The sequence below is a fragment of the Molothrus aeneus genome, chromosome Z (assembly GCF_037042795.1).
Source record: "Molothrus aeneus isolate 106 chromosome Z, BPBGC_Maene_1.0, whole genome shotgun sequence".
NCBI classification, from domain to species: domain Eukaryota; kingdom Metazoa; phylum Chordata; class Aves; order Passeriformes; family Icteridae; genus Molothrus; species Molothrus aeneus.
In genome coordinates this window covers 49,039,518-49,058,455 of record NC_089680.1, presented here as the reverse complement: position 1 = coordinate 49,058,455, position 18,938 = coordinate 49,039,518, and the positions used below count along the sequence as shown (strand labels likewise).

General features: G+C 42.7%; 1 protein-coding gene across 2 annotated transcripts in view; it reads left to right on the top strand.

Moving 5' to 3' along the window:
* The window catches only part of PIGG (phosphatidylinositol glycan anchor biosynthesis class G (EMM blood group)), an 81,040-nt gene extending 70,302 nt beyond the window's left edge, over window positions 1-10,738 (top strand). For both annotated transcript variants that reach the window (XM_066569655.1, XM_066569657.1), the window contains one exon: window positions 9,085-10,738. In XM_066569655.1, the coding sequence (XP_066425752.1) occupies window positions 9,085-9,310 (226 nt within the window). In that variant the 3' untranslated portion in view covers window positions 9,311-10,738. The remainder of the gene's footprint in view (window positions 1-9,084) is intronic.
* The last annotated feature ends 8,200 nt before the right edge of the window (window positions 10,739-18,938 follow it).

The following is an 18,938-nucleotide window of genomic DNA, read 5'->3' as shown; positions in this document are numbered from 1 at the left end:
CACCCACAGACACATTCAGTGTGTGTTCCTGGTATGCTTTCCCTCCTTTTCCCTGTTGTTTTTCACCTTTCTCTCATACTTCTCATATTTCTCTCATGGACTTTCTCTTCCTCAATTTCTTGCTCTATTGTATGCATTCCCTCTCTGACAGGCTCTTTCACTTTTCCATACACACTTTACCTCTTATTTGCTCAAGTGTACCTTGTCTCTATTGTGAATGTTTATCACTTTTACACTCTCTTGGTCTTTCTCAATCAACATATGTTTCCTTCCTTCCTTCCTTCCTTCCTTCCTTCCTTCCTTCCTTCCTTCCTTCCTTCCTTCCTTCCTTCCTTCCTTCCTTCCTTCCTTCCTTCCTTCCTTCCTTCCTTCCTTCCTTCCTTCCTTCCTTCCTTCCTTCCTTCCTTCCTTCCTTCCTTCCTTCCTTCCTTCCTTCCTTCCTTCCTTCCTTCCTTCCTTCCTTCCTTCCTTCCTTCCTTCCTTCCTTCCTTCCTTCCGCCACTTCCGCCACTTCCGCCACTTCCGCCACTTCCGCCACTTCCGCCACTTCCTTCCGCCACTTCCTTCCGCCACTTCCTTCCGCCACTTCCTTCCGCCACTTCCTTCCGCCACTTCCTTCCGCCACTTCCTTCCTTCCGCCACTTCCTTCCGCCACTTCCTTCCTTCCGCCACTTCCTTCCGCCGCTTCCTTCCTTTCGCCGCTTCCTTCCTTCCTTCCGCCACTTCCTTCCGCCACTTCCTTCCGCCACTTCCTTCCTTCCTTCCTTCCGCCACTTCCTTCCGCCACTTCCTTCCGCCACTTCCTTCCTTCCGCCACTTCCTTCCTTCACTTACTTCCTTCCTTCCGCCACTTCCTTACTTCCTTCCGCCACTTCCTTCCGCCACTTCCTTCCGCCGCTTCCTTCCTTCCGCCACTTCCTTCCTTCCTTCCTTCCGCCACTTCCTTCCGCTACTTCCGCCACTTCCTTCCGCCACTTGCTTCCGCCACTTCCTTCCGCTACTTCCGCCACTTCTTTCCGCCACTTCCTCCCTCCCTTCCTTCCCTCCCTTCCTTCCCTTCCCTCCTCAAAGTGCAAATTAACAACTGCAATCTTCTGATAGTTGTGTTCTGTCTGTTTACATTTTCTGTCTCAGAGCCATTATAATTACAGTATAACCAAAACTAGGGCATGAAAAATCCTGTGCTGATTTGTCTGTCTTCTCAGCTGGGTTCCAAAGAGGAGGAGGTTCTGCAGCTACTAATCACGGTATCTTCATAAAACATCAGATTAATCTTGCAATTAATTACATTTTGTTCAGTGTTCCTTTTGCAGTTATTGATATTAGCAGTGTCTCATCCTTTCCATCCTTGCAGAGGTCTTAGGTCTACAGATCATGCTGTAATCCATTTTGCTTGGATTATGGTTTGTGGGGCTCTGCAGTCTTTATCCCAATGCTGAGTATTGCTCTTAAAAGTAATTTACACAAAGCTGAATTACTAAGTCCAACACTCCTATAAACTTGCATAAGTAAAAAGTGTGTATGACACTTGGGCTTAGTAAGAGTATCCCTGTGTAATCCCAGAAGGCATCTCATTGCACCACAAGGAATAAAGGGTCTCTGAAGATGAATGTGCTGTGCATTGTGCTAGAAAAAGCTGTAAAGAAAGTTGGGAGCAATATTCTGATACAATGCATGAATGTACAGTTCACTGAAGAAATTATTCCATTGCCCCTTTCTCTTCAGTATTTTGCATATTCCTCCCTATTTATTCTGAAACAGATTGGAGCATAGTACCGACTTTGTTTCCTCTCTTAAATCAACAAGAGCTGCATGATGATATTGGACTCTGAGTGGTTTATGCTGCTGCTCAAGCACAAGCAGAGTCATTCAGAAGATCACTGCTGGAAAGAGAGGGTCAGACTTGCAGACCTTTGCTTATATACCTCTTTATTGTCCCTCGTATACCTCTTTACCTCTATACCTCTTATACCTATTTATTGTAGCAATGTTGTAGCAATATAACCTGTACTTTTGCTGGTATTGGCCTAGTCCTATTATTCTTACAATTTTTCTTTTCCTTTTTCTCCATTACTTTTCTGTTCTCCTCTGTTCCATGGCCAACATAACTGCTTGGTTCTGGTAGCTGTGACATACTGTCATTCTGCATTTATCTAGGATTTTTCTATCTTCTTTTCTCACACCTTTTCTTGAAGTTAACAAATTCTTATTGAATGTGTGTGTTACTGGGATGGCAGGAGTAATTTGAGGAGAGAACTCAAATTTTATTTAAGTCGTAAGTTTAAAAATAGTTACTGTAGTGGAAAAATACAAGAAAGAATTGAGTCTGCCCTCAGTGCAGAAGAGTGAGAATTGTTTCACAGAACCACAAATCACCCCAGGTTGGAGATGCCCTTAAAAGATCATCTGGTTCAACCATTTCTGGGAAGAGGAGCCTCCATGAGATCATCTAGCATGCTGTCCAGTCTTGTCTTGAGAATTTGCAGTGAGGGGATCTCTACCAGATCCCTGGCAAGATTGTATCTGTGAGTGATAGTTCTCACTATAGAACATATCTTTTTTATACTGAGATGAAACCTCTCCCAGCGCTACTTGTACCCATTGCCCTATATTTTCTCCGTGTACCACCTGGTGAGGAAAGCATCTCCATCCTTTGTTGTCATCTTGAAATAATAAAGCACAGGAATGCTGTGATGAAGTCTCCCTGAGCCTTCTCCACAAAGAAGAGACTTAACTTCTAATGTCTTATGTTGTACAGCTCTTTCATGCTCTCCAGTCCTTCTTTAGAGCCCCTCCAGCCTGTCCATGTCTTTTTGGAAGGGTGGGGAATAGAACTGAACGTAGTACTACAGGTATGGCCTGACAAGCACTTAGTAGTGTTGGGATAACCACATCTCTCCCTGCTAGTAGTGCCCTGAGAATGCAGCCCAGGACGTGATTTGCCTGTTGCTGCAGCAGTGCTCTGCTGACTCGTGTTTAGCTTGTTGTTCCCCAGTACCCCCAGGTCCCTTTTGGCAGCACTGTTTCCCAGTCACGTGCGTGCATCCTAGCCCATAACCCGGGTCCAGGACTTTGTGAAACTTCATATAGGTCTTAATAGCTTGATCAGATCTCTCAGTAAGACAGCTCTCCCTTCTACTCTGTCCACCTCAACACCCAGTTTAGTGCCCAACAGCACATTAGCTGTGTTTTCAAGTCCTACCATCTAGACATGATTCATCCAGAATTAATAATGTATTTATGAAAATGTTCAGCCGTTTGGGGCTCAGTAGCATTCACTGTGGGACCCTACTTGTGACTGACTGCCACAGTGAGTAAAAAACATAGATTACCACCCATTCTGGCCTTGCTGGTCAGTTTCCTATCCACTCTTAAATAAATTGTGCTTTACCTTTCTAGAAATGCCTTGTGTCACTGTCAATATGTCTTGTTATACTGGTATGTTTTAACATATTACACTTGAATTTAATTGAATAACTTGGACACTAACAGTGTGTGTTAAATTTCTTCAGATCCTGTCTGTCAATAACAATTGTCAGATGCAATTTTTCTTTACACCTTTAGCTAAGGTCATGAAGAATAACTGTTTGTTTACAAAGATGGGCAGGAAATTGTGCAGACGCACCTTAGCAGAAAATCAACCTGTGAATTTCCTTGTTATTCCTTGCATGTATGATGCCATTGTAAAATGCTTCAGGTTTTTTTCCTACTGGAAAGCTTATGAAGTGTTCAGTGAATTCTGGAAGAATAGTCATAGAAAATTGACTGATGCTGGGCTTTGAAATACTTAGGATTTGTGTTTTGCTTGTTAGGATGGTTTGGTTATACCTTGCTGCAGTAAAATCTGGGACAGTGTCAAGAGGAATAGGCTGGCTTGGTTTAGTGTTTTTTTTTTTCTTTTTTGTCTTTTTTGTTTTGTTTTGTTTTTTTGTGGTTTTTGTTTGTTTGTTTTGGTTTGGTTTTTGGTTTGGTTTGGTTTGGTTTTTTCAGGTTTTTTTGTGTGTGTATGTTTTTGTTTTGGGTTCTTTGTGTGTGTATGTGGTTTTTTGTTTTGTTTGGTTTGGTTTGGTTTTTTTTTTGCTTATTTTGCTGACATGAAGCTCACAGCACAACTGATTATGCCAGCAGTGAGAACCAGAAAAAACATTGATACAATTCTACTTTTCATACTCTTGATGCTGAAATCAAGAGAATTGAAGTTTTAAGTCCTAATAGCTTTTTACAGCTAAGTCTTTGTCAGAACCTGCTGAGCCCTGTACTACAATCCACATGTGCTACAGTCCCCTGTAACTTACTGCCACAGACATGACCTTGCTCAGGTAGTTGTACCTTCTCTGCCTTTCTTACTGGGACAAGAATGCAGAGGGCAGAGAAAAATCAGTCATCCCCAAGTTCCTAATTTCCATGGCAGCAGAATACACTTAACAGCCCTTATATCTTGCTGGCAAGCACCATTTTTGACATCTATCCATTGATAGGGTGTTGTGACAAAATCGTGACTTCATAGCATTAAAACTGTGGTTCTGATTGGTAGTTTCTACCAGAATTAATCATGTAAATTTCCAGAGGACTCTTGGTTCCCTTGGAACTGATAAATATATAAGGTGTTTTTCCATGAAAATGCAGGATTGTGTTCTATAATCTAAAATAGTGTTGTAGAATTATACTAAGTGGGAATGGGACATGTGAGAGAGATACAGAAAATTTGTTCTTGTTGCTGAACTGCTTGGTACTTGCTTAGATCAGAGAAATTTCTTACACATTGCAGATACTCTAAGATGTTGGAGAAATTTTGAATGCTACACAGTTTGTTTCTGAGTGCAATCCTTCATTAGTATGTCTGGGGCGGATGAACAAAATCCTGAGTATTTTTCAGAGGGCACTAAACAGGGAGATCTTTGAAACTGCAGAATGCCTAGAAAGAGAAGTGCCACTTAATGCTGTAGAAGATGTTAATACAGTAACAGTACAGTAATTGCCTTCAAATAGGCAAATTCAGGATCTCCAGTAGGACATAATTTAGGCAGTGATGTTCAACTAGAAAAGGGGGAGGTGGAAGGGCAGAAATGCTAGAGGGTAACTTGCATTGAAAGGACTCAGCACATTCATAGTGAAACCCTCCAGAGCAACCCTCCTCTTCCAGCCCTAGAAGAGCGACAATACTAGGGTATTCCTCCCTCATATGCTTGAATATTTCTATGCTGTTTATTTGGTATGGTGTGTTGGAAAAAGGGTTGGAACACTGTAAACACTGTAAAGATTACTTTAAAATTCCTTGTGGATGCATTTGTAGGCCTGTCTGTGGAGATGTTTTTCTTGATTTTTAAGCTACAAAACTTGGTGCCACCAGGAGGTTGCCACCAGCTGCCAAGTATTCTGTATAACTAGGAGACATGTTTTCACAAGATAATAGTGTTTTTTTTTTTTTTGTTTTGTGGGGGTTTTTTCAGGGTGGATTTTTTTTTTTTGCATTGTAGTTTTTTTCATTTTGCAAGACTTGTATTACTGAGTGGCACCTTAGAGATGGATTTAGAGGTGAAAATTTGTTGATGGAACATCTACTATTAGGGTTTAGGATATCAAAAGAAGTGGTAAACCTATTAATATAACAGTTTCTTGGGCATATTTTACTATGCATTAAATATTTTCCGTTAAGAGACAGTTTTTGCTGAAAGCCAATGTTTTGTAGACCTTACTTAATGTTTGCATTCTAATTACAGCATGTTTATTGATTTTAATCTGTAGTGTTCTTTGCTTCAGAACTCTCCAAAAACATTACTTTTTCCAGGATCTCACATGAAGTTTGGATATGCTTTGCCATTTGTAACACATGGATCTCTGTTTCAAGTCCCCATAAGCTGACTTTATAGATGAGATGATTATTAGAAGCTGAGTATTCCTTTTTGTTACTCCTGCATTGTGCAGAGGCCTTAATAGTGGGCTGTTTTTGTCAGAACATGGAGGTAGTTTATACCTGTCTGTGCTCTTCTCCTTTAAATAATGAAAGGTATTAATTGCTGAAGAATGATTCAGTGTGGATTAGTTACAGTTTGGTACTTTAGATGTGTCCTGTAGTCTTCCATTATTTTAATTGGAATAGCACTGAGAATTTGCAAGGTTATTCATTACTGGCTGGTCCAGATCATAAACATGAGGATACATGAGTGGCATCCCACAGACAGCTTTCTCTGTTCTTCTGGTGAATTAGTTTGGAGTAACTCAGAAACTGGCGGAACTAGCTGGATTGTCATGGTCATGTTATCAGTAGCTGCCTAATCCCTGGATGCTGCCTTCCTTGTGGCCTGGAGATGCTGTGTGCACTGTGTCTGTAGAATGAGAAGAAGAAGCAGACAAAGGGCATTACTACTCGCTGTGCAAATTTTGTCCCTGGCCAAAGTAAGAGAAAAGAATGATGATGTGCTAAGTTGTTGCCTTAGGATCAGGCCAGGTAGGTCTCACTGCTTCTGCTCAGTCACTCCAGTTCTCTGTCTGCAACGATGCATGTGTGAACACTTTCACCAGCTCTGAGATAAACCTAATTATTCTGCTGTGGAATCCCACTAACAGTTTAACTTTGTGGATACAGTGTGCTTTTGCTGCCTTCTCTAAATTGCACCACTGCATCATACAGCAAAACTGTCCAAGTTTTCCCTCTAAAGATATGTGTCTGTGTTATCTTGAGAGGTGAAGTGAGTGCTGAGAGCTTTTGTAAGTAGAAGTATCCTGTAAGTAGAAAACAGCTGTTTTTATGATATCGGAATACAGAAAGAATTGGATCATTGACCTGGAGATTCATCTATATGATCTATCAAGTGCATTTTTTAACTCTAGAAATTTTTTTTAAAAATGCCTGTTTGTCTGACTGAAAAGCCATTTCCTCTGTTTATTCAGTGGTCATCTGACTATTACAAATACTGTTTTACTACGAATACTGTTTTAACTCATATCAGCATCAAAACAGCTAAGACTGAGTGAACTGCACTTTGTTTAATCCTTGTCAATAAAATCAGTTATTAAACATAAAGTTGGTTGTTTACACAAGCTCACTGAAGATTAAGATAGTTATGCAGAAGCAAGGAGCAGTCTAATTCACTCCCATGCTCCGTTTTCTTGGCTAAGCAGCAAAGGAAATAGTTTTCTGTGAACTGAATATATGCTTTTCAGTCATTCATGCCTGCTGTTCTTGATTTTAAAACTTTGCTTTCATTACCTGTTCTTCCTTCTACTGAAAGCCTTGGGAATTTAGATCTTGACTTCACTGGAAAACAGGGCTGTATCCAAGTTATTTTTATTTTAAAAACAAGAAGTTTAATGGTTTATGTAAAATACCGTTCTGTAGCTTACTTAGTCATAAGTAACTAATTAACATCTTGCAGAAGTGCTAGCCATGTTAAATTTTTATTACTTGGAACAAGATTAGAATTAAAAACTGGGAGGAGCAGAACAGATCCTCAGATCAGGATTTCGCTGTAAAACATTTCCACTCTTTGCCAGTGTGTTCTTCTGGGAACTGCTTATGTAAAATATTTTGATGGGGAGAGGAAAATGTTTGCTTATTATTCCAGTGAAATAGTTTTTTCCTTCCTTTTTTCTGAAGGGGTAAACTTCTGAATTTAGTGTGAATTAATTTCAGCAGATGTATTTTGGGGAAATTGGACAGGGGCCAACCCAGCATTGCTTTGAGTTGGTGCCTCAGGAGAGGGAGGACAATCAAAGTGCAGAAACCCTTTTCACTTCCATTTTCATCTGACTTTTGTCATCCACCAAAATACATTGATGTGGCAAATATGGTCCATGTAAGTTACATGGGGCAGACATTTCTTGGGATGTAGTGGACCCAGCTGAGCTAAGCACCTGTGACAGGAATGCAATGTATCACTCTTGTGAGATTTAGAATATGGTATTTGGAGAATGTTATGTGGTGCAGTGTGATGCAATATCCTGTTTCAGCTATCCCACTTCCTCCCTCAGGTGTGCCAACAACAGCCTCTCCCTTCCCCTTCCCCTTGCCCCCTTGCTAAGTGCTGTCCATCAATCTTAACATTCCAGCAAGGCCATTGTCTGATTGGCAAAAGTTCAAAAGAGGCTTCTCAGCCCTGGGGTCATTGGGCTATCCAGGTGTCACTTGTCTCCTGAGACTTCCCCCCTCCTACCTGGTTGGTGGCACATCTATCCCTTCCCTCCCCCTCTCCCCGGGCTTAAAAGACGCGGGGACCATGCGGTTCGGAGTTCTGTTGGAGCTGTTGCAAGATTCAGAGGTCTGTGACCTAGGCATAAAGCTCTGGATCAAACCCTCCAGCAGGACCCAACTCCTTTTTCCTTCACCTCGCCTAAAGCCTTTCCACCAGAGGTAAAACTGAGTTCCTGCTTGCCTGGACTTGTCCCAAGTGCCATCCGCAGCATCCAGCCAGCCAAAGGTGTCTGTGAGGTAAAACCACCTCAGTTGCTGCCTCTGGTCAAGCAGCAAGAGCCAGACGAGCCCAGGCACGTTCCATCCAGTAATATTGGGATCATATTCCAATAGTTATGTTAGTTAGCTTTGTGAAGCTTTCCAATAGCACGGTTTTTATGTTGTTTTGTACAGTGTTGCTGGCTATATGGGCAGTGGTGCACTCTGACAAGTTTAATGCCCTTTACAAGGGGGCTGCATGCTCCATCTGATTGTCTGTTGAACAGGTTAGAAGCTTTGTGAGAAGTACTGTCGTCCTCTCTTCTTCCTACCATTCAGGTTTGGTGGAACGGCACTGCAAGGTCAACAGGAGACAAATCGGTCTTGAAACTGCTTAATGGAAACTTTGACAATGAGAACAAAATACATTAAAGTACAGAACAATCTAAGGTTGAAGTGAATTACTGGGCACCTTTATTGTAATCTATGCTTACACCTACATACATATTATAGGATATATAGAGGTGACAAGAACAAATTTTATTGGTTCATCATTGCATTAACAATCAGCTTTCTAAAACAAAGTGGAGGTCTCTGAATACTCCTTGTGCTGTGAAGTAATGCTGAAGAGGGGAGGAACTCAGGTGTCTTTTCTGAGTTTTCCTGAGAATGACCTCCTCTGTTTTTGTTCCCAGGAACTCTGCAGCAGTGGGTCACGGCTGTTTCTGCTACGCTCTGATGCGTTCCATCCCAGTTGCCATCTACGTTGTTTTGGTGACAGGTCTACGCTACCACCTGTTCATATGGAGCGTCTTCTCACCAAAGCTCCTCTATGAGGGAGTACATGTGTTCATCACAGCTACTGTCTGCCTGTTCTTCACAGCAATGGATCAGAACCACTCCTACAAAGTGCAAGACTGAAAATGGATGTGTGGTGTGTGGTTCTGCATTGCAATATCCACTGTGCCACTGAATTGGAAGAAGGAAAATACTGACTTTAAATTGTTGTGGAGATTTTGAAGAGTAAATTGTTAAAAGAGTTGTTTATTTTACTCAAGATCAGCTTGTGTTAAAACTGAGCTTGCTTTAGAAATGTTGAATTGAAATAAACTGTCTTTTCAAGGATACCTTTTGTTCTATAGCTATGTCATTATAGCGCTTCCCAAATAACAGAATGGTGATATTACATGTTTTGAATTTGAAAATATACATCTTGATATAAATACAGACCAGTGCCTCGTAGGCACAGAAGAAATCCTGTGTGCATATAATTTTTTTACTGTCTTAGACTACAGAATCCTAAAAATGTGCAGGATTTCTAGGTGCTGTTCACAAGATCCTGAATCCATTATCTTCAGGGGATTTTTGTGTTTGTTTTCTTTCTAGTGGATGCATTGAAATTTTTATTGTACAAACATCCCAGGTAAGAGATTTTGTTTTGCATAGGCAGCAAGCATTTCTGTTTAAAAGCAGCATTTTTCTTTGTAGGATGAGTGCCATCATTGTTTGTAATGGATTTCGATCTGCACTTCAGACACCGAATAAGAAACACTTATGGTCTAACAAAGTAATGAATCTTTTATGGAGTCTATTCACAGCTAAAATGTTGTTTCTTCTTATCAATGTTATCTTCTTATCTTCTTAAATGATAAATCAGGTTGGTGCTGCTATGCTGAACATTTGATCATGTTTTCCACACATTGGTAGAGAGTTTTGAGCAGTGAACAGGAAAACAGTTTAATGGATTAAGTTAGCAGCAGAATAAAATGTGTAAAAGGTGTGTTTGCAGTTTGCATCACCACCCCCCTAGTGACCTGTCTAGCCATCTCACTTGAATGTGCTGTAATTAATTTCTAACAATGTTGTTTTCCTTGGTTCTGTAAAGAAGATACATGTTAACGACTATACTGACTATCAGTATTCATGTGGGGTCTTTTTTACTTCTTAGTTTTGTCCATGTTTTGTCCATCGAGTTAGTCTAAATATATTTGAGGTTTATCAGAAGAGAAGCAGACCTTTTAACTTTTGTTACAAATATGGAAAAATAAAGCTTTCAAGACCAATATAGCTGACAGCACAGTTAAAATCACTGATGTACTTTTTGTCTCATGTTACAGATAATACAGATCTCAAAATGTAGGCCTTTAGTTTTTATACATTAATACTAGGCCATCTTGATTATTCATAAGGAAATATTTTTTCAGCTATAAAACAACTAAAATTTTCAATATACTGGCAGCATATTGCTCATTACCTGAAGGAGAGAATACTCCATCTTAATGTCCTTTACTGTGACCTGCTGGAAGATTGAAAATTAAATACTTCTAATAAATCACATTTTACTGGCAATTAAGGTTATTTAAATCAGTTTGTATTTGTGAATGTGCATCTACCATTTTTGCAATTCTCAATTTTTTTTTGGTTACCTGCTGGCTAGCAGCCATGTTGGCATTATCAACATATTGTCTGTTTACTTACATCGTTAATTTGTAAGCAGTCCTCCCTAAAATTCATAAAGATTATGTTTATAAGACATTTAAATCAGAGGGAGAGGGTGCTAATAAAGAGATGGAAGGCATAGAGCAGAGCTTCTGGTGTACAGAATCCTAAAACAATGTGGGATGACATTTACAAGGTCTTTTATTGCTTCCTTCTGGGTTTGTTTTTTTCTTTTGTTGTTGTTGCTTTTTTGTTGTTTGTTTGTTTGTTTGTTTGTTTGTTTGTTTTTTGTTTGGTTTTTTTTTTTAGTTTTTTGGGGTTTTTTTTGGTTGGTTGGGGTTTTTTTGGTTTTTTTGGTTGTTTGTTTGTTTTTTGCGGGTTTTCTTTTTGCTTCTAGTATATCTCTTTTATCAAATAGTGGAATCTAAACTATTGTGTGTGTATTAAGATTGCATTTTTTCAAATTACTTAGTTAAATGATCAGTGTCCCCCTTCTCCTCTGGAGTTGAAAGAGAAAACATCCCTGTCCAGATTGGATGCAGTATTAAATGGCTTGGGAAGGCTGTCACTTAGGTCTTCAAGACCAGGAAAGGGGGGAGGAAGGAGAAGAGACTGCATTTCTGTCTCAAGTCAACTCATGAGTTTGCATGATATATGAAAGAAACATGGTGCTTTCAGCCTCAGAATCGACATTTCAATTCTTTTTCATCCCTTCCCTTTGGGTGTAGGCAAATGAAACAATGCTTCATGAGCTTGTGGGCTCTAGCAATGCAAATCTTTGGCAGTGAAGGAATGAATTAGTTTCTGCTGCAGGCAACCAAGCTTTAACTGAGGGATTATGTTACAATAATTTTATTTTTAATCAACATAAAGCAAATGCCTGAATACAAATTCTTAATTCTTATCTCACTAGTTAGTTGTTGCACCTCACTTCTTGTCATGTTCAGTGTGTTTTAAACTCTCAGACAAGGAGACAAGTGACATGGAAAGCAGGAATGCTACTGGGGATGTTTTTTGCCATTCTGAACATATCAGTTTCTTCTGTCCAAATCACCTGTAGTCCCTGCTCCAGTGTGGGATCAGCCTGGAATTCCTTGGTAGTGCCCTGTGCATAGGCACAGACTCCTCCTTAAATACCTTCTGAGCAGGGATGTTTTCTCTGTTTGGATAAAGCTTTGCCATGTTAAATATTTCTGCTCAGCACCTTTACAGACAGTGCAGCCAGTTACTGTGGGCTACTGTCTGCTCTGCTAGATTTCACTAGGTCACCACCAGCCAGCACAACTCAAAGCTCCTAGCTGATGTCTGGTCTGGTCCCATGGATTCGCAGTGGTGAAGCTTGAGCTTCATTCTTGTAAATGAATTCAGGTTTAAGAAAAAATAATAAATCTATATGTATTTCAGGTACTACATATATGTATTTCTGCTCTCTAGGAAAAGAAGCCTCTATTTTCCCTGCTTCTATATAAGCCAGCACAAAATCCACAGAGTGAACCCCAGCCTTTCCAGCAGGCAGGGCACGTGTGTTAGGCCACTGTTCCTCTGTGGTTCTCTCTGTAAGGGTCAGGGCAGTTTCTGGAATCTCTCACATCAGGCATTTGCAAACTAAAGATCCAAGATTTAGCTCCACAATTGCACAGTTGCAGTGGAGGGGCCACAGTTGCGAGTTACCATGAAGGGCTTCCTCTGAAAAACCAGGGTTTTCCTGAGTGCTTCACCACCAGGAGGGGAAGGGAGCTGTGATCCCACTGGTCAGTGGGGCAGGAGAAGGAGCTGGCTGATGTCATTATAGGCATCCCACTCTCCTGACTGTGAAAGACTGTGATCAGGTGCTGTTTGTGAGGCTGGCATTGCACCACCTAACAGTAGTATGGAAAGTCTGGGAAATAGCCTCTCTTCAGTCCACAAGCAGATAATACAGAGGGAGACTCTTTGCCAAGAGCTAGATGGAGGGAAAATGACTGAGAGGGAGTTTGCCCAATATGTTTGGCCCATTGGTACTTGATTTCTTCTTTTAAGAGATGACAGACTCTGTGGAGAAGGGAAGAGCGTGGATGTTAAGCAACTTGAGCAAGGCCTTTAGCAGGGTGAACTTGGCAGACACATGTTGAGCTAATAGATGAGCAGCTTGAAGGACGGACTGGATCTCTGGGCTCAATGCTCTGAGTCGCCCCATCTCGGCCTTGTTTGTCAGAGAAGTGATGTGATACTAGGGCAAGGCACTTTAGGATCATTCTTAAGCTGGATGAGGGGAGAGACCAGAGCAAATCTGGAAATGGTACCAGGTAGGTGGACTGGTGTATATGCTAAAGGGAGGACCACCCTTTGGAGGGAGAGTGGCACACTGCTGACAGCCTGCAGTACAGCCTGGGCACGTGTCCCTGGCTGGTGATGGTGCAGGATGGTGCCCACGGGCTGCTGAGCAGCCCTGACAGCCTGATCCTGTTCCCCAGCTCATCACTGTTCAAGGAGCAAGCGCACACGCATGTCTGCATGGACAGTTTATCTAGTACCTGGCCTAGATCCCAGTGGCCTGCCTTGCTGCTGTCAGTCAGACAAGGGAACCCCAGAGGTTTCCAGCTTCTGTTGCTGGTATCCAGACCTTTTCTCTTGCGAGTGAGACCAGCTTGAAGTTCACTGCTGTTATAAACATCTATCAAGAGTAGAGGATGCACTCAAAAGAAGTAGGATTTAATGAGAGGAGGGAACACTCAGCAGTGATGAAGTGAAGGACACAAACAGAAATACACACACTAGAGGCCTGTTTATACAGAGTCAGCACTTTTTCTCTACATTTTCCTCTGCTTTTCCATGTTTATTCCTTTCTGAGCCATCTTGGTATTTCCTTTTTTTGTCCTTTTGTCTCTTCCCTAAGTATTATGTAATGACTTGCATGTTTCATCAATCCGCTTAAACACACATCATAAATTTAACTGAATCCTGAAGTGCTTTTCCTTGTGGATCCCATGAGTCCTGTGCTCCTCCAGGCAATAAATTCCTTGAGTCTGCAAGGTCTTCAGGAGGAGACGTTTCTTTTTTTTACTAATCCTGGTGTGCTTCACACCAGGGATAATTGTTGGGTTGCTTAGTGAGTGATTATATTGTCATCTAAATAAATTAGTATAAATTGTTGATTGAGCAATTAGGTTAGCTGAGATCCTCAGCAAGTCCTTGCCCATCTGACCTTTGTGCAATCATGAACAGTCTGTTATCACCTAACTTCACAGTGATTTGTGCCTTGTTTCAGCCTGGGCATGAGGATGCATCAGAGACCTTTTTGCTGCCATCAGCTCCAAGGAGGGAAGGCACAGAGGTGAATTTTTCTCAGAAGAGGAGAGGGAGAGCCTCAAAGACAACAGGCACAAGTTGGAGTACAGGACATTTCCAGGAGTTCAGGGGATTCTTTTCTTACCTGTGTGTTTACTGTGGGGATGAGCCCCTGGTCTCCACCCTGGGAGATCTTCCAGCAATGGAGCAACCTCATTTAGTTACCCCCTCTGTGTGTTGGAAGTTGTACTGTGTGTGCTCTGAAGTTCTCTTCCAGCCAACATTCAGCAAGGATTCAGTGTTTTTATTGTGCTTGAAGCCGTCTCTGCAATTTCTTACTGACCCTTTCACAGGTTACTTCCTGAAGTCAAAAACTTTGTAATTGATTTCATAATTTAAAAAAACAGCAATAAAGAAAATGTCTGTGTCATTAAAAAAAAATAAATAAACCTCACAGTTGAAAATTGTTATTAGTTTCTGTAGCCATGCATTTACACCCTAGTTGTAATGTCACCTGTCCTTCAGTGCCTCTGTAGCTTGAGTATTTTCAGACTTGATTACAAAAGGTGCCCCATTCTGTATTGTCTCTGATTCAGATGGTTCCCCAAAATGTTCAACGTGCCTATCAGGCCTGAAGTGACACTTGTGGCCTGACTGTGATTTCTGCAGGTCCGTGTTGAGTATGTTTGGTAGGACACACATAGGTGACTAACTTTCTGTTTATAGATTGAGAAATAGGCCTGTGGACATTAATTCCTTTTGTTTTCCTGATGGGGGACAGAGGGTCATCCCGAAGGACTTGTTACCTGTCCCTCAACATTTGATGAAAAGCTTGGGTTGCCATGAGCAATAGCCCTGTTCCTTCAGCTGTCTCTCCCACTCAGTATAACACTGTTGTCCTCCCCACCTGCAGGGTACTGAGGATGCATTTTCCGTGTGATACAGTGGTTAAGGTGTAACTCAGTGAAAAGTTCAATCTGTTGCTTAAAGCACCACTGTTTTTGCATAACATCATTGTCATTTGAAGAACTAAGGATGCCAGCCACTAGAGATGGGTTTTAAGCATGGTACTTAGTCTCAACATGAGCTATACATGGCAAAATTTTTAACCACCTATGCCTTTTTTGGACCTCTGACATTTCCACTGCAGTGTGTTGCATTTGCTGATGTCTGCTGCAAAGACTACCTGTGATGCAGAATCTGACACAGTCCCATTCAAATGGGACACAGCAAATATGCACCCAGTACTGCATGTTGGTGTGTTAGTCACCAGCAGAAGACATGAGGTCCCAAACACTCAGAAGACCCTGCACCTGTTACCCTGAGAGCTGATTCTGTCTCTGTAGATAGGAAGACTTGAGCTCAACTTTTCTTAATAGAAAAAAAGCCCTGAAAAGCTGATGTCTTTGGAGGCTGAAGGAGTTCCCAAAATAGCCCTTCTTGGTGTTAGACTTTTGCTGGCCTGCAGAGGCTGTTAGTATGGGGTGGTCCCCTGGGGAAGCTGAGTCTGTGGTCACAGGGACAGTTCTGGAGAGCCGTGTAGTGTCTGGCTTGCTGGTTTGGCACAAGTTTTTGGTTTGTACTGTGGGTGGCTTTTTGTTTTGGATAAATGTTTAAAAGAGTAACATAGCTGGAGTCAACCCCCATAGCAGTTAGTGGCTTAGGAGTGGGTGAACAGCTTCTTAGATTTTGCTTGCACATGAACTCACCCTGCACATCAGTGGTCAGGCACTTTTGGCAGTGGCACTGAAAGCCTAGTTCCTCCACAAAAGCCCTGCTGGAGGGGCCTTGTCGGTGGAGTAAGGTCCCTGGTCCTTCCCTTGCACAACTGGAACACAAGGCAGCTGCTGAGAAAAGACAGAGAGGCCTGTTAGAGAGGATTTTCACAGCTGGAGGTGCAGTTACGACTGGAGAATTGTTGTCCACAGCTCTGACAAAGACATGCTTCTGAGAGCGTGAACATCTCCTTTCTGCTCTGTGAGGCAGAAACTCTCTAATGTTGCCTGTTTAATGTTGCTCAACAGTGTGCCACAGCACATAAGTAGTGGCTTCCCTCCTGCTTTGCCGTAAGTGTGAGGGCAGCCCTGTGGAGATCCACCATGAGAGGGAAATGGGTGGCACTGCCTCAGGGACCCCGGCACAGCACAGCACAGCACTTTGTGTTCTCACTTGAAATGAGGTGCCTGCAGTGATGAATCCTTTGGTGATCAGCAGCATGGGGCACAGCTTTGGTTTACAAAGCGCAGTCTGATGTGTGCAGTGTGTGAAAGATGAATATGTGGAGAGCCATTCTCAGCTGTGTGTGATTAGAATCTCCATGCCTGGCAGGTCTGGGTGCACAGAGGGCCGCCCAGGGAACCCCTGTAAGGGAACTGGGGCTCATTTTTGAGGCTCACAGTAGGATTCCCTGGTGGGATGTGAAGAACATTTAAGGGAAAGTAGAGCTGTGGTAAGGGATGTGCAAGGATGAAACAAAATGGTAGTTATTGAGAGCAATGGTGTGGAACTTTTCTGTTGAGGGGTAGTTTTTGCAGGGTGGGCTGTGTTGTCAATGCCATCTGCCCTTTCAACACATGTAGCATTTCTGAGTGAGCCAAAATAAATCCCTTTTATGAAAACCCCAGAATTAAAAAAAAGGGAAAAATCAACTAAGGAAAAACCCCCAAACCACATCAAACCAAACCAAACCAAACCAAACCAAACCAAACCAAACCAAACCAAACCAAACCAAACCAAACCAAACCCCAACTAGAAAAACCCAATCACAATAATCAAGACAGTTGTCTGCCTGGAACCAATAGTTCAGCTACATATAAATTCACAACAGCTGATTTCCAATAGGCTTTGATTTCACCATCCAACTCAAAAAGTTTTGCTAGTGGAGAGACAGGGGAACAGAAGGAAACAAAAAGTATGTTAGTGATCATATCTGTCCTGCTGACCTGTTTAAATCAAACCTGGAGAAAAACAGAGTTTGCAGAATATTCTGAGTTTCCATATCCCTTGGATAAACATCCACAATGTCTTATGTAGAAAGTTCCCAGGGCAGGCCTCTGCTACTACCCTGACTTCAGCAATGCTTCTTACACTGTCTCACATAACATCCTTGTAAATAAACTCAGGAAATGTGGGTTAAATGAACAGACAGTGAGCTGGATCAAGAACTGGCTGAAATGGCAGAGCTTGGAGGGTTGTGACCAGCAGAGTAGAATCCAATTGAAGACCTCTAGTGGTGGCATTCCCCAGGGATCAATACTGGATCCAGTCTTACTCAGCTTGTTTATCAACACCTGGAATGAAGGGATAGAATGAACCCTAATCCAGTTTGTAGATGATACAGAACTGGGGGAGTGGCTGGCACACCTGAAGGCTTTGCTGCCACTCAGAGGGACCTTCAGGAGCTGGAGAGTTGGGCAGAGTGAAACCTAATGGGGTTCAACAGGGGCAAGTTTAGAGTCCTGCACCTGGGGAGGAGCAACCCCAGGCACCAGCCCAGGCTGGGGCTGACCTGCTGGAGAGCAGCTCTGTGCAGAAGGAGCTGGGGCTCCTGGTGGACAACAAGCTGTCCATGAGCCAGCAGTGCCCTTGCAGCCAGGAGGGGCAGTGGGATCCTGGGGGACATCAGGAAGAGTGTGGCCAGCAGGTCAAGGGAGGTGATTGTGCCCCTCTTCTCCACTCTAGTGAGGCACATCTGGAGTGCTGTGACCAGTTCTGGGCTCCTCAGAGCAAGAAAGACAAGGAGCTACTGGAGAGGGTCCTGTGGAGAGCTGCCAAGATGATTTGGGGCCTGGAGCATCTCTCTTATGAGAAATGAGAAACTGTGAGAGCTGGACCTGTTTAGTCTGGGGAAGAGAAGAGAAAACTGAGGGATTTGTATTTGCACACAAATATCTCCAAGGCACATGCCCAGAGAATGCTGCCAGACTTCTCAGCAGTGCCAGAAACAGAACAAGGGTTAGTGGCCATTACCATAACACAAGAAATTCCACCTCAACACAAGGAGGAATTTCTTTACATTGAGGGTGGCAGAGCACTGGAACAGACTGTTCTTATTGTGTCTCCCTCTCTGGAAGTGTTCAAAACCCACCTGGGCATGTTCCTGTGCCACCTGCTCAGGGTGACCCTGCTTTGGCACCAGGGCTAGACTGGATGATCTTCTGAGATCCCTTCCAACCCTAAAAAATCAGTGATTCTGGGCAGTCAGAACTTAGCTAGTGTCCATTCCACATAACAGCAGCCTGACCAGTCCATACACATAGGCTTTGGACAAAGAACAGGTGTTGAAACCTGGCCTTGCTACTTGCCCTGGTCCTGGAACAACCTTATTTAAATGCAAAGTGAAGAAGCTCCTACAAGTTCTTCCTTACTCACCTTACTCATCTGACAAATGTGCCTCAGTAGCAGAATTTTGCTGGGTTTTTGATGAAGGCTCTTATCCACAACCATGGCCAACACCTGCACCTCTGCCTTAGCATCCTTGTGGTGGAGTCTGGACAGCTGCTGCCTGTTCTGATTCCTGAGTACAAGTGCAGGATCAAAATGAGTCACACTTTCCATCTTTCCCCCTCACTGCTGCACCTGTCAGGGTATGTGACACTGTCTGCACTGCATTCCCTTCTCAGCAGAAAGGGAGCCAGGAGTGTCACACAGCCTGCCTTTGACTTGGACAGTGAGCTGGGAATGAATGCTTTTTCCTCCTCATTGAATGCTGTAGGGCCATGGCTGGGGGCTGTCTGCCACCCGAGGGGACACCCAACACTGTCCTAGCTCACAGATCAGCACAGACACACAAAGGTCTGACTTTCCTTCTGCCTTTTAAGGATCACTTGTGTGGAGCCTGCTT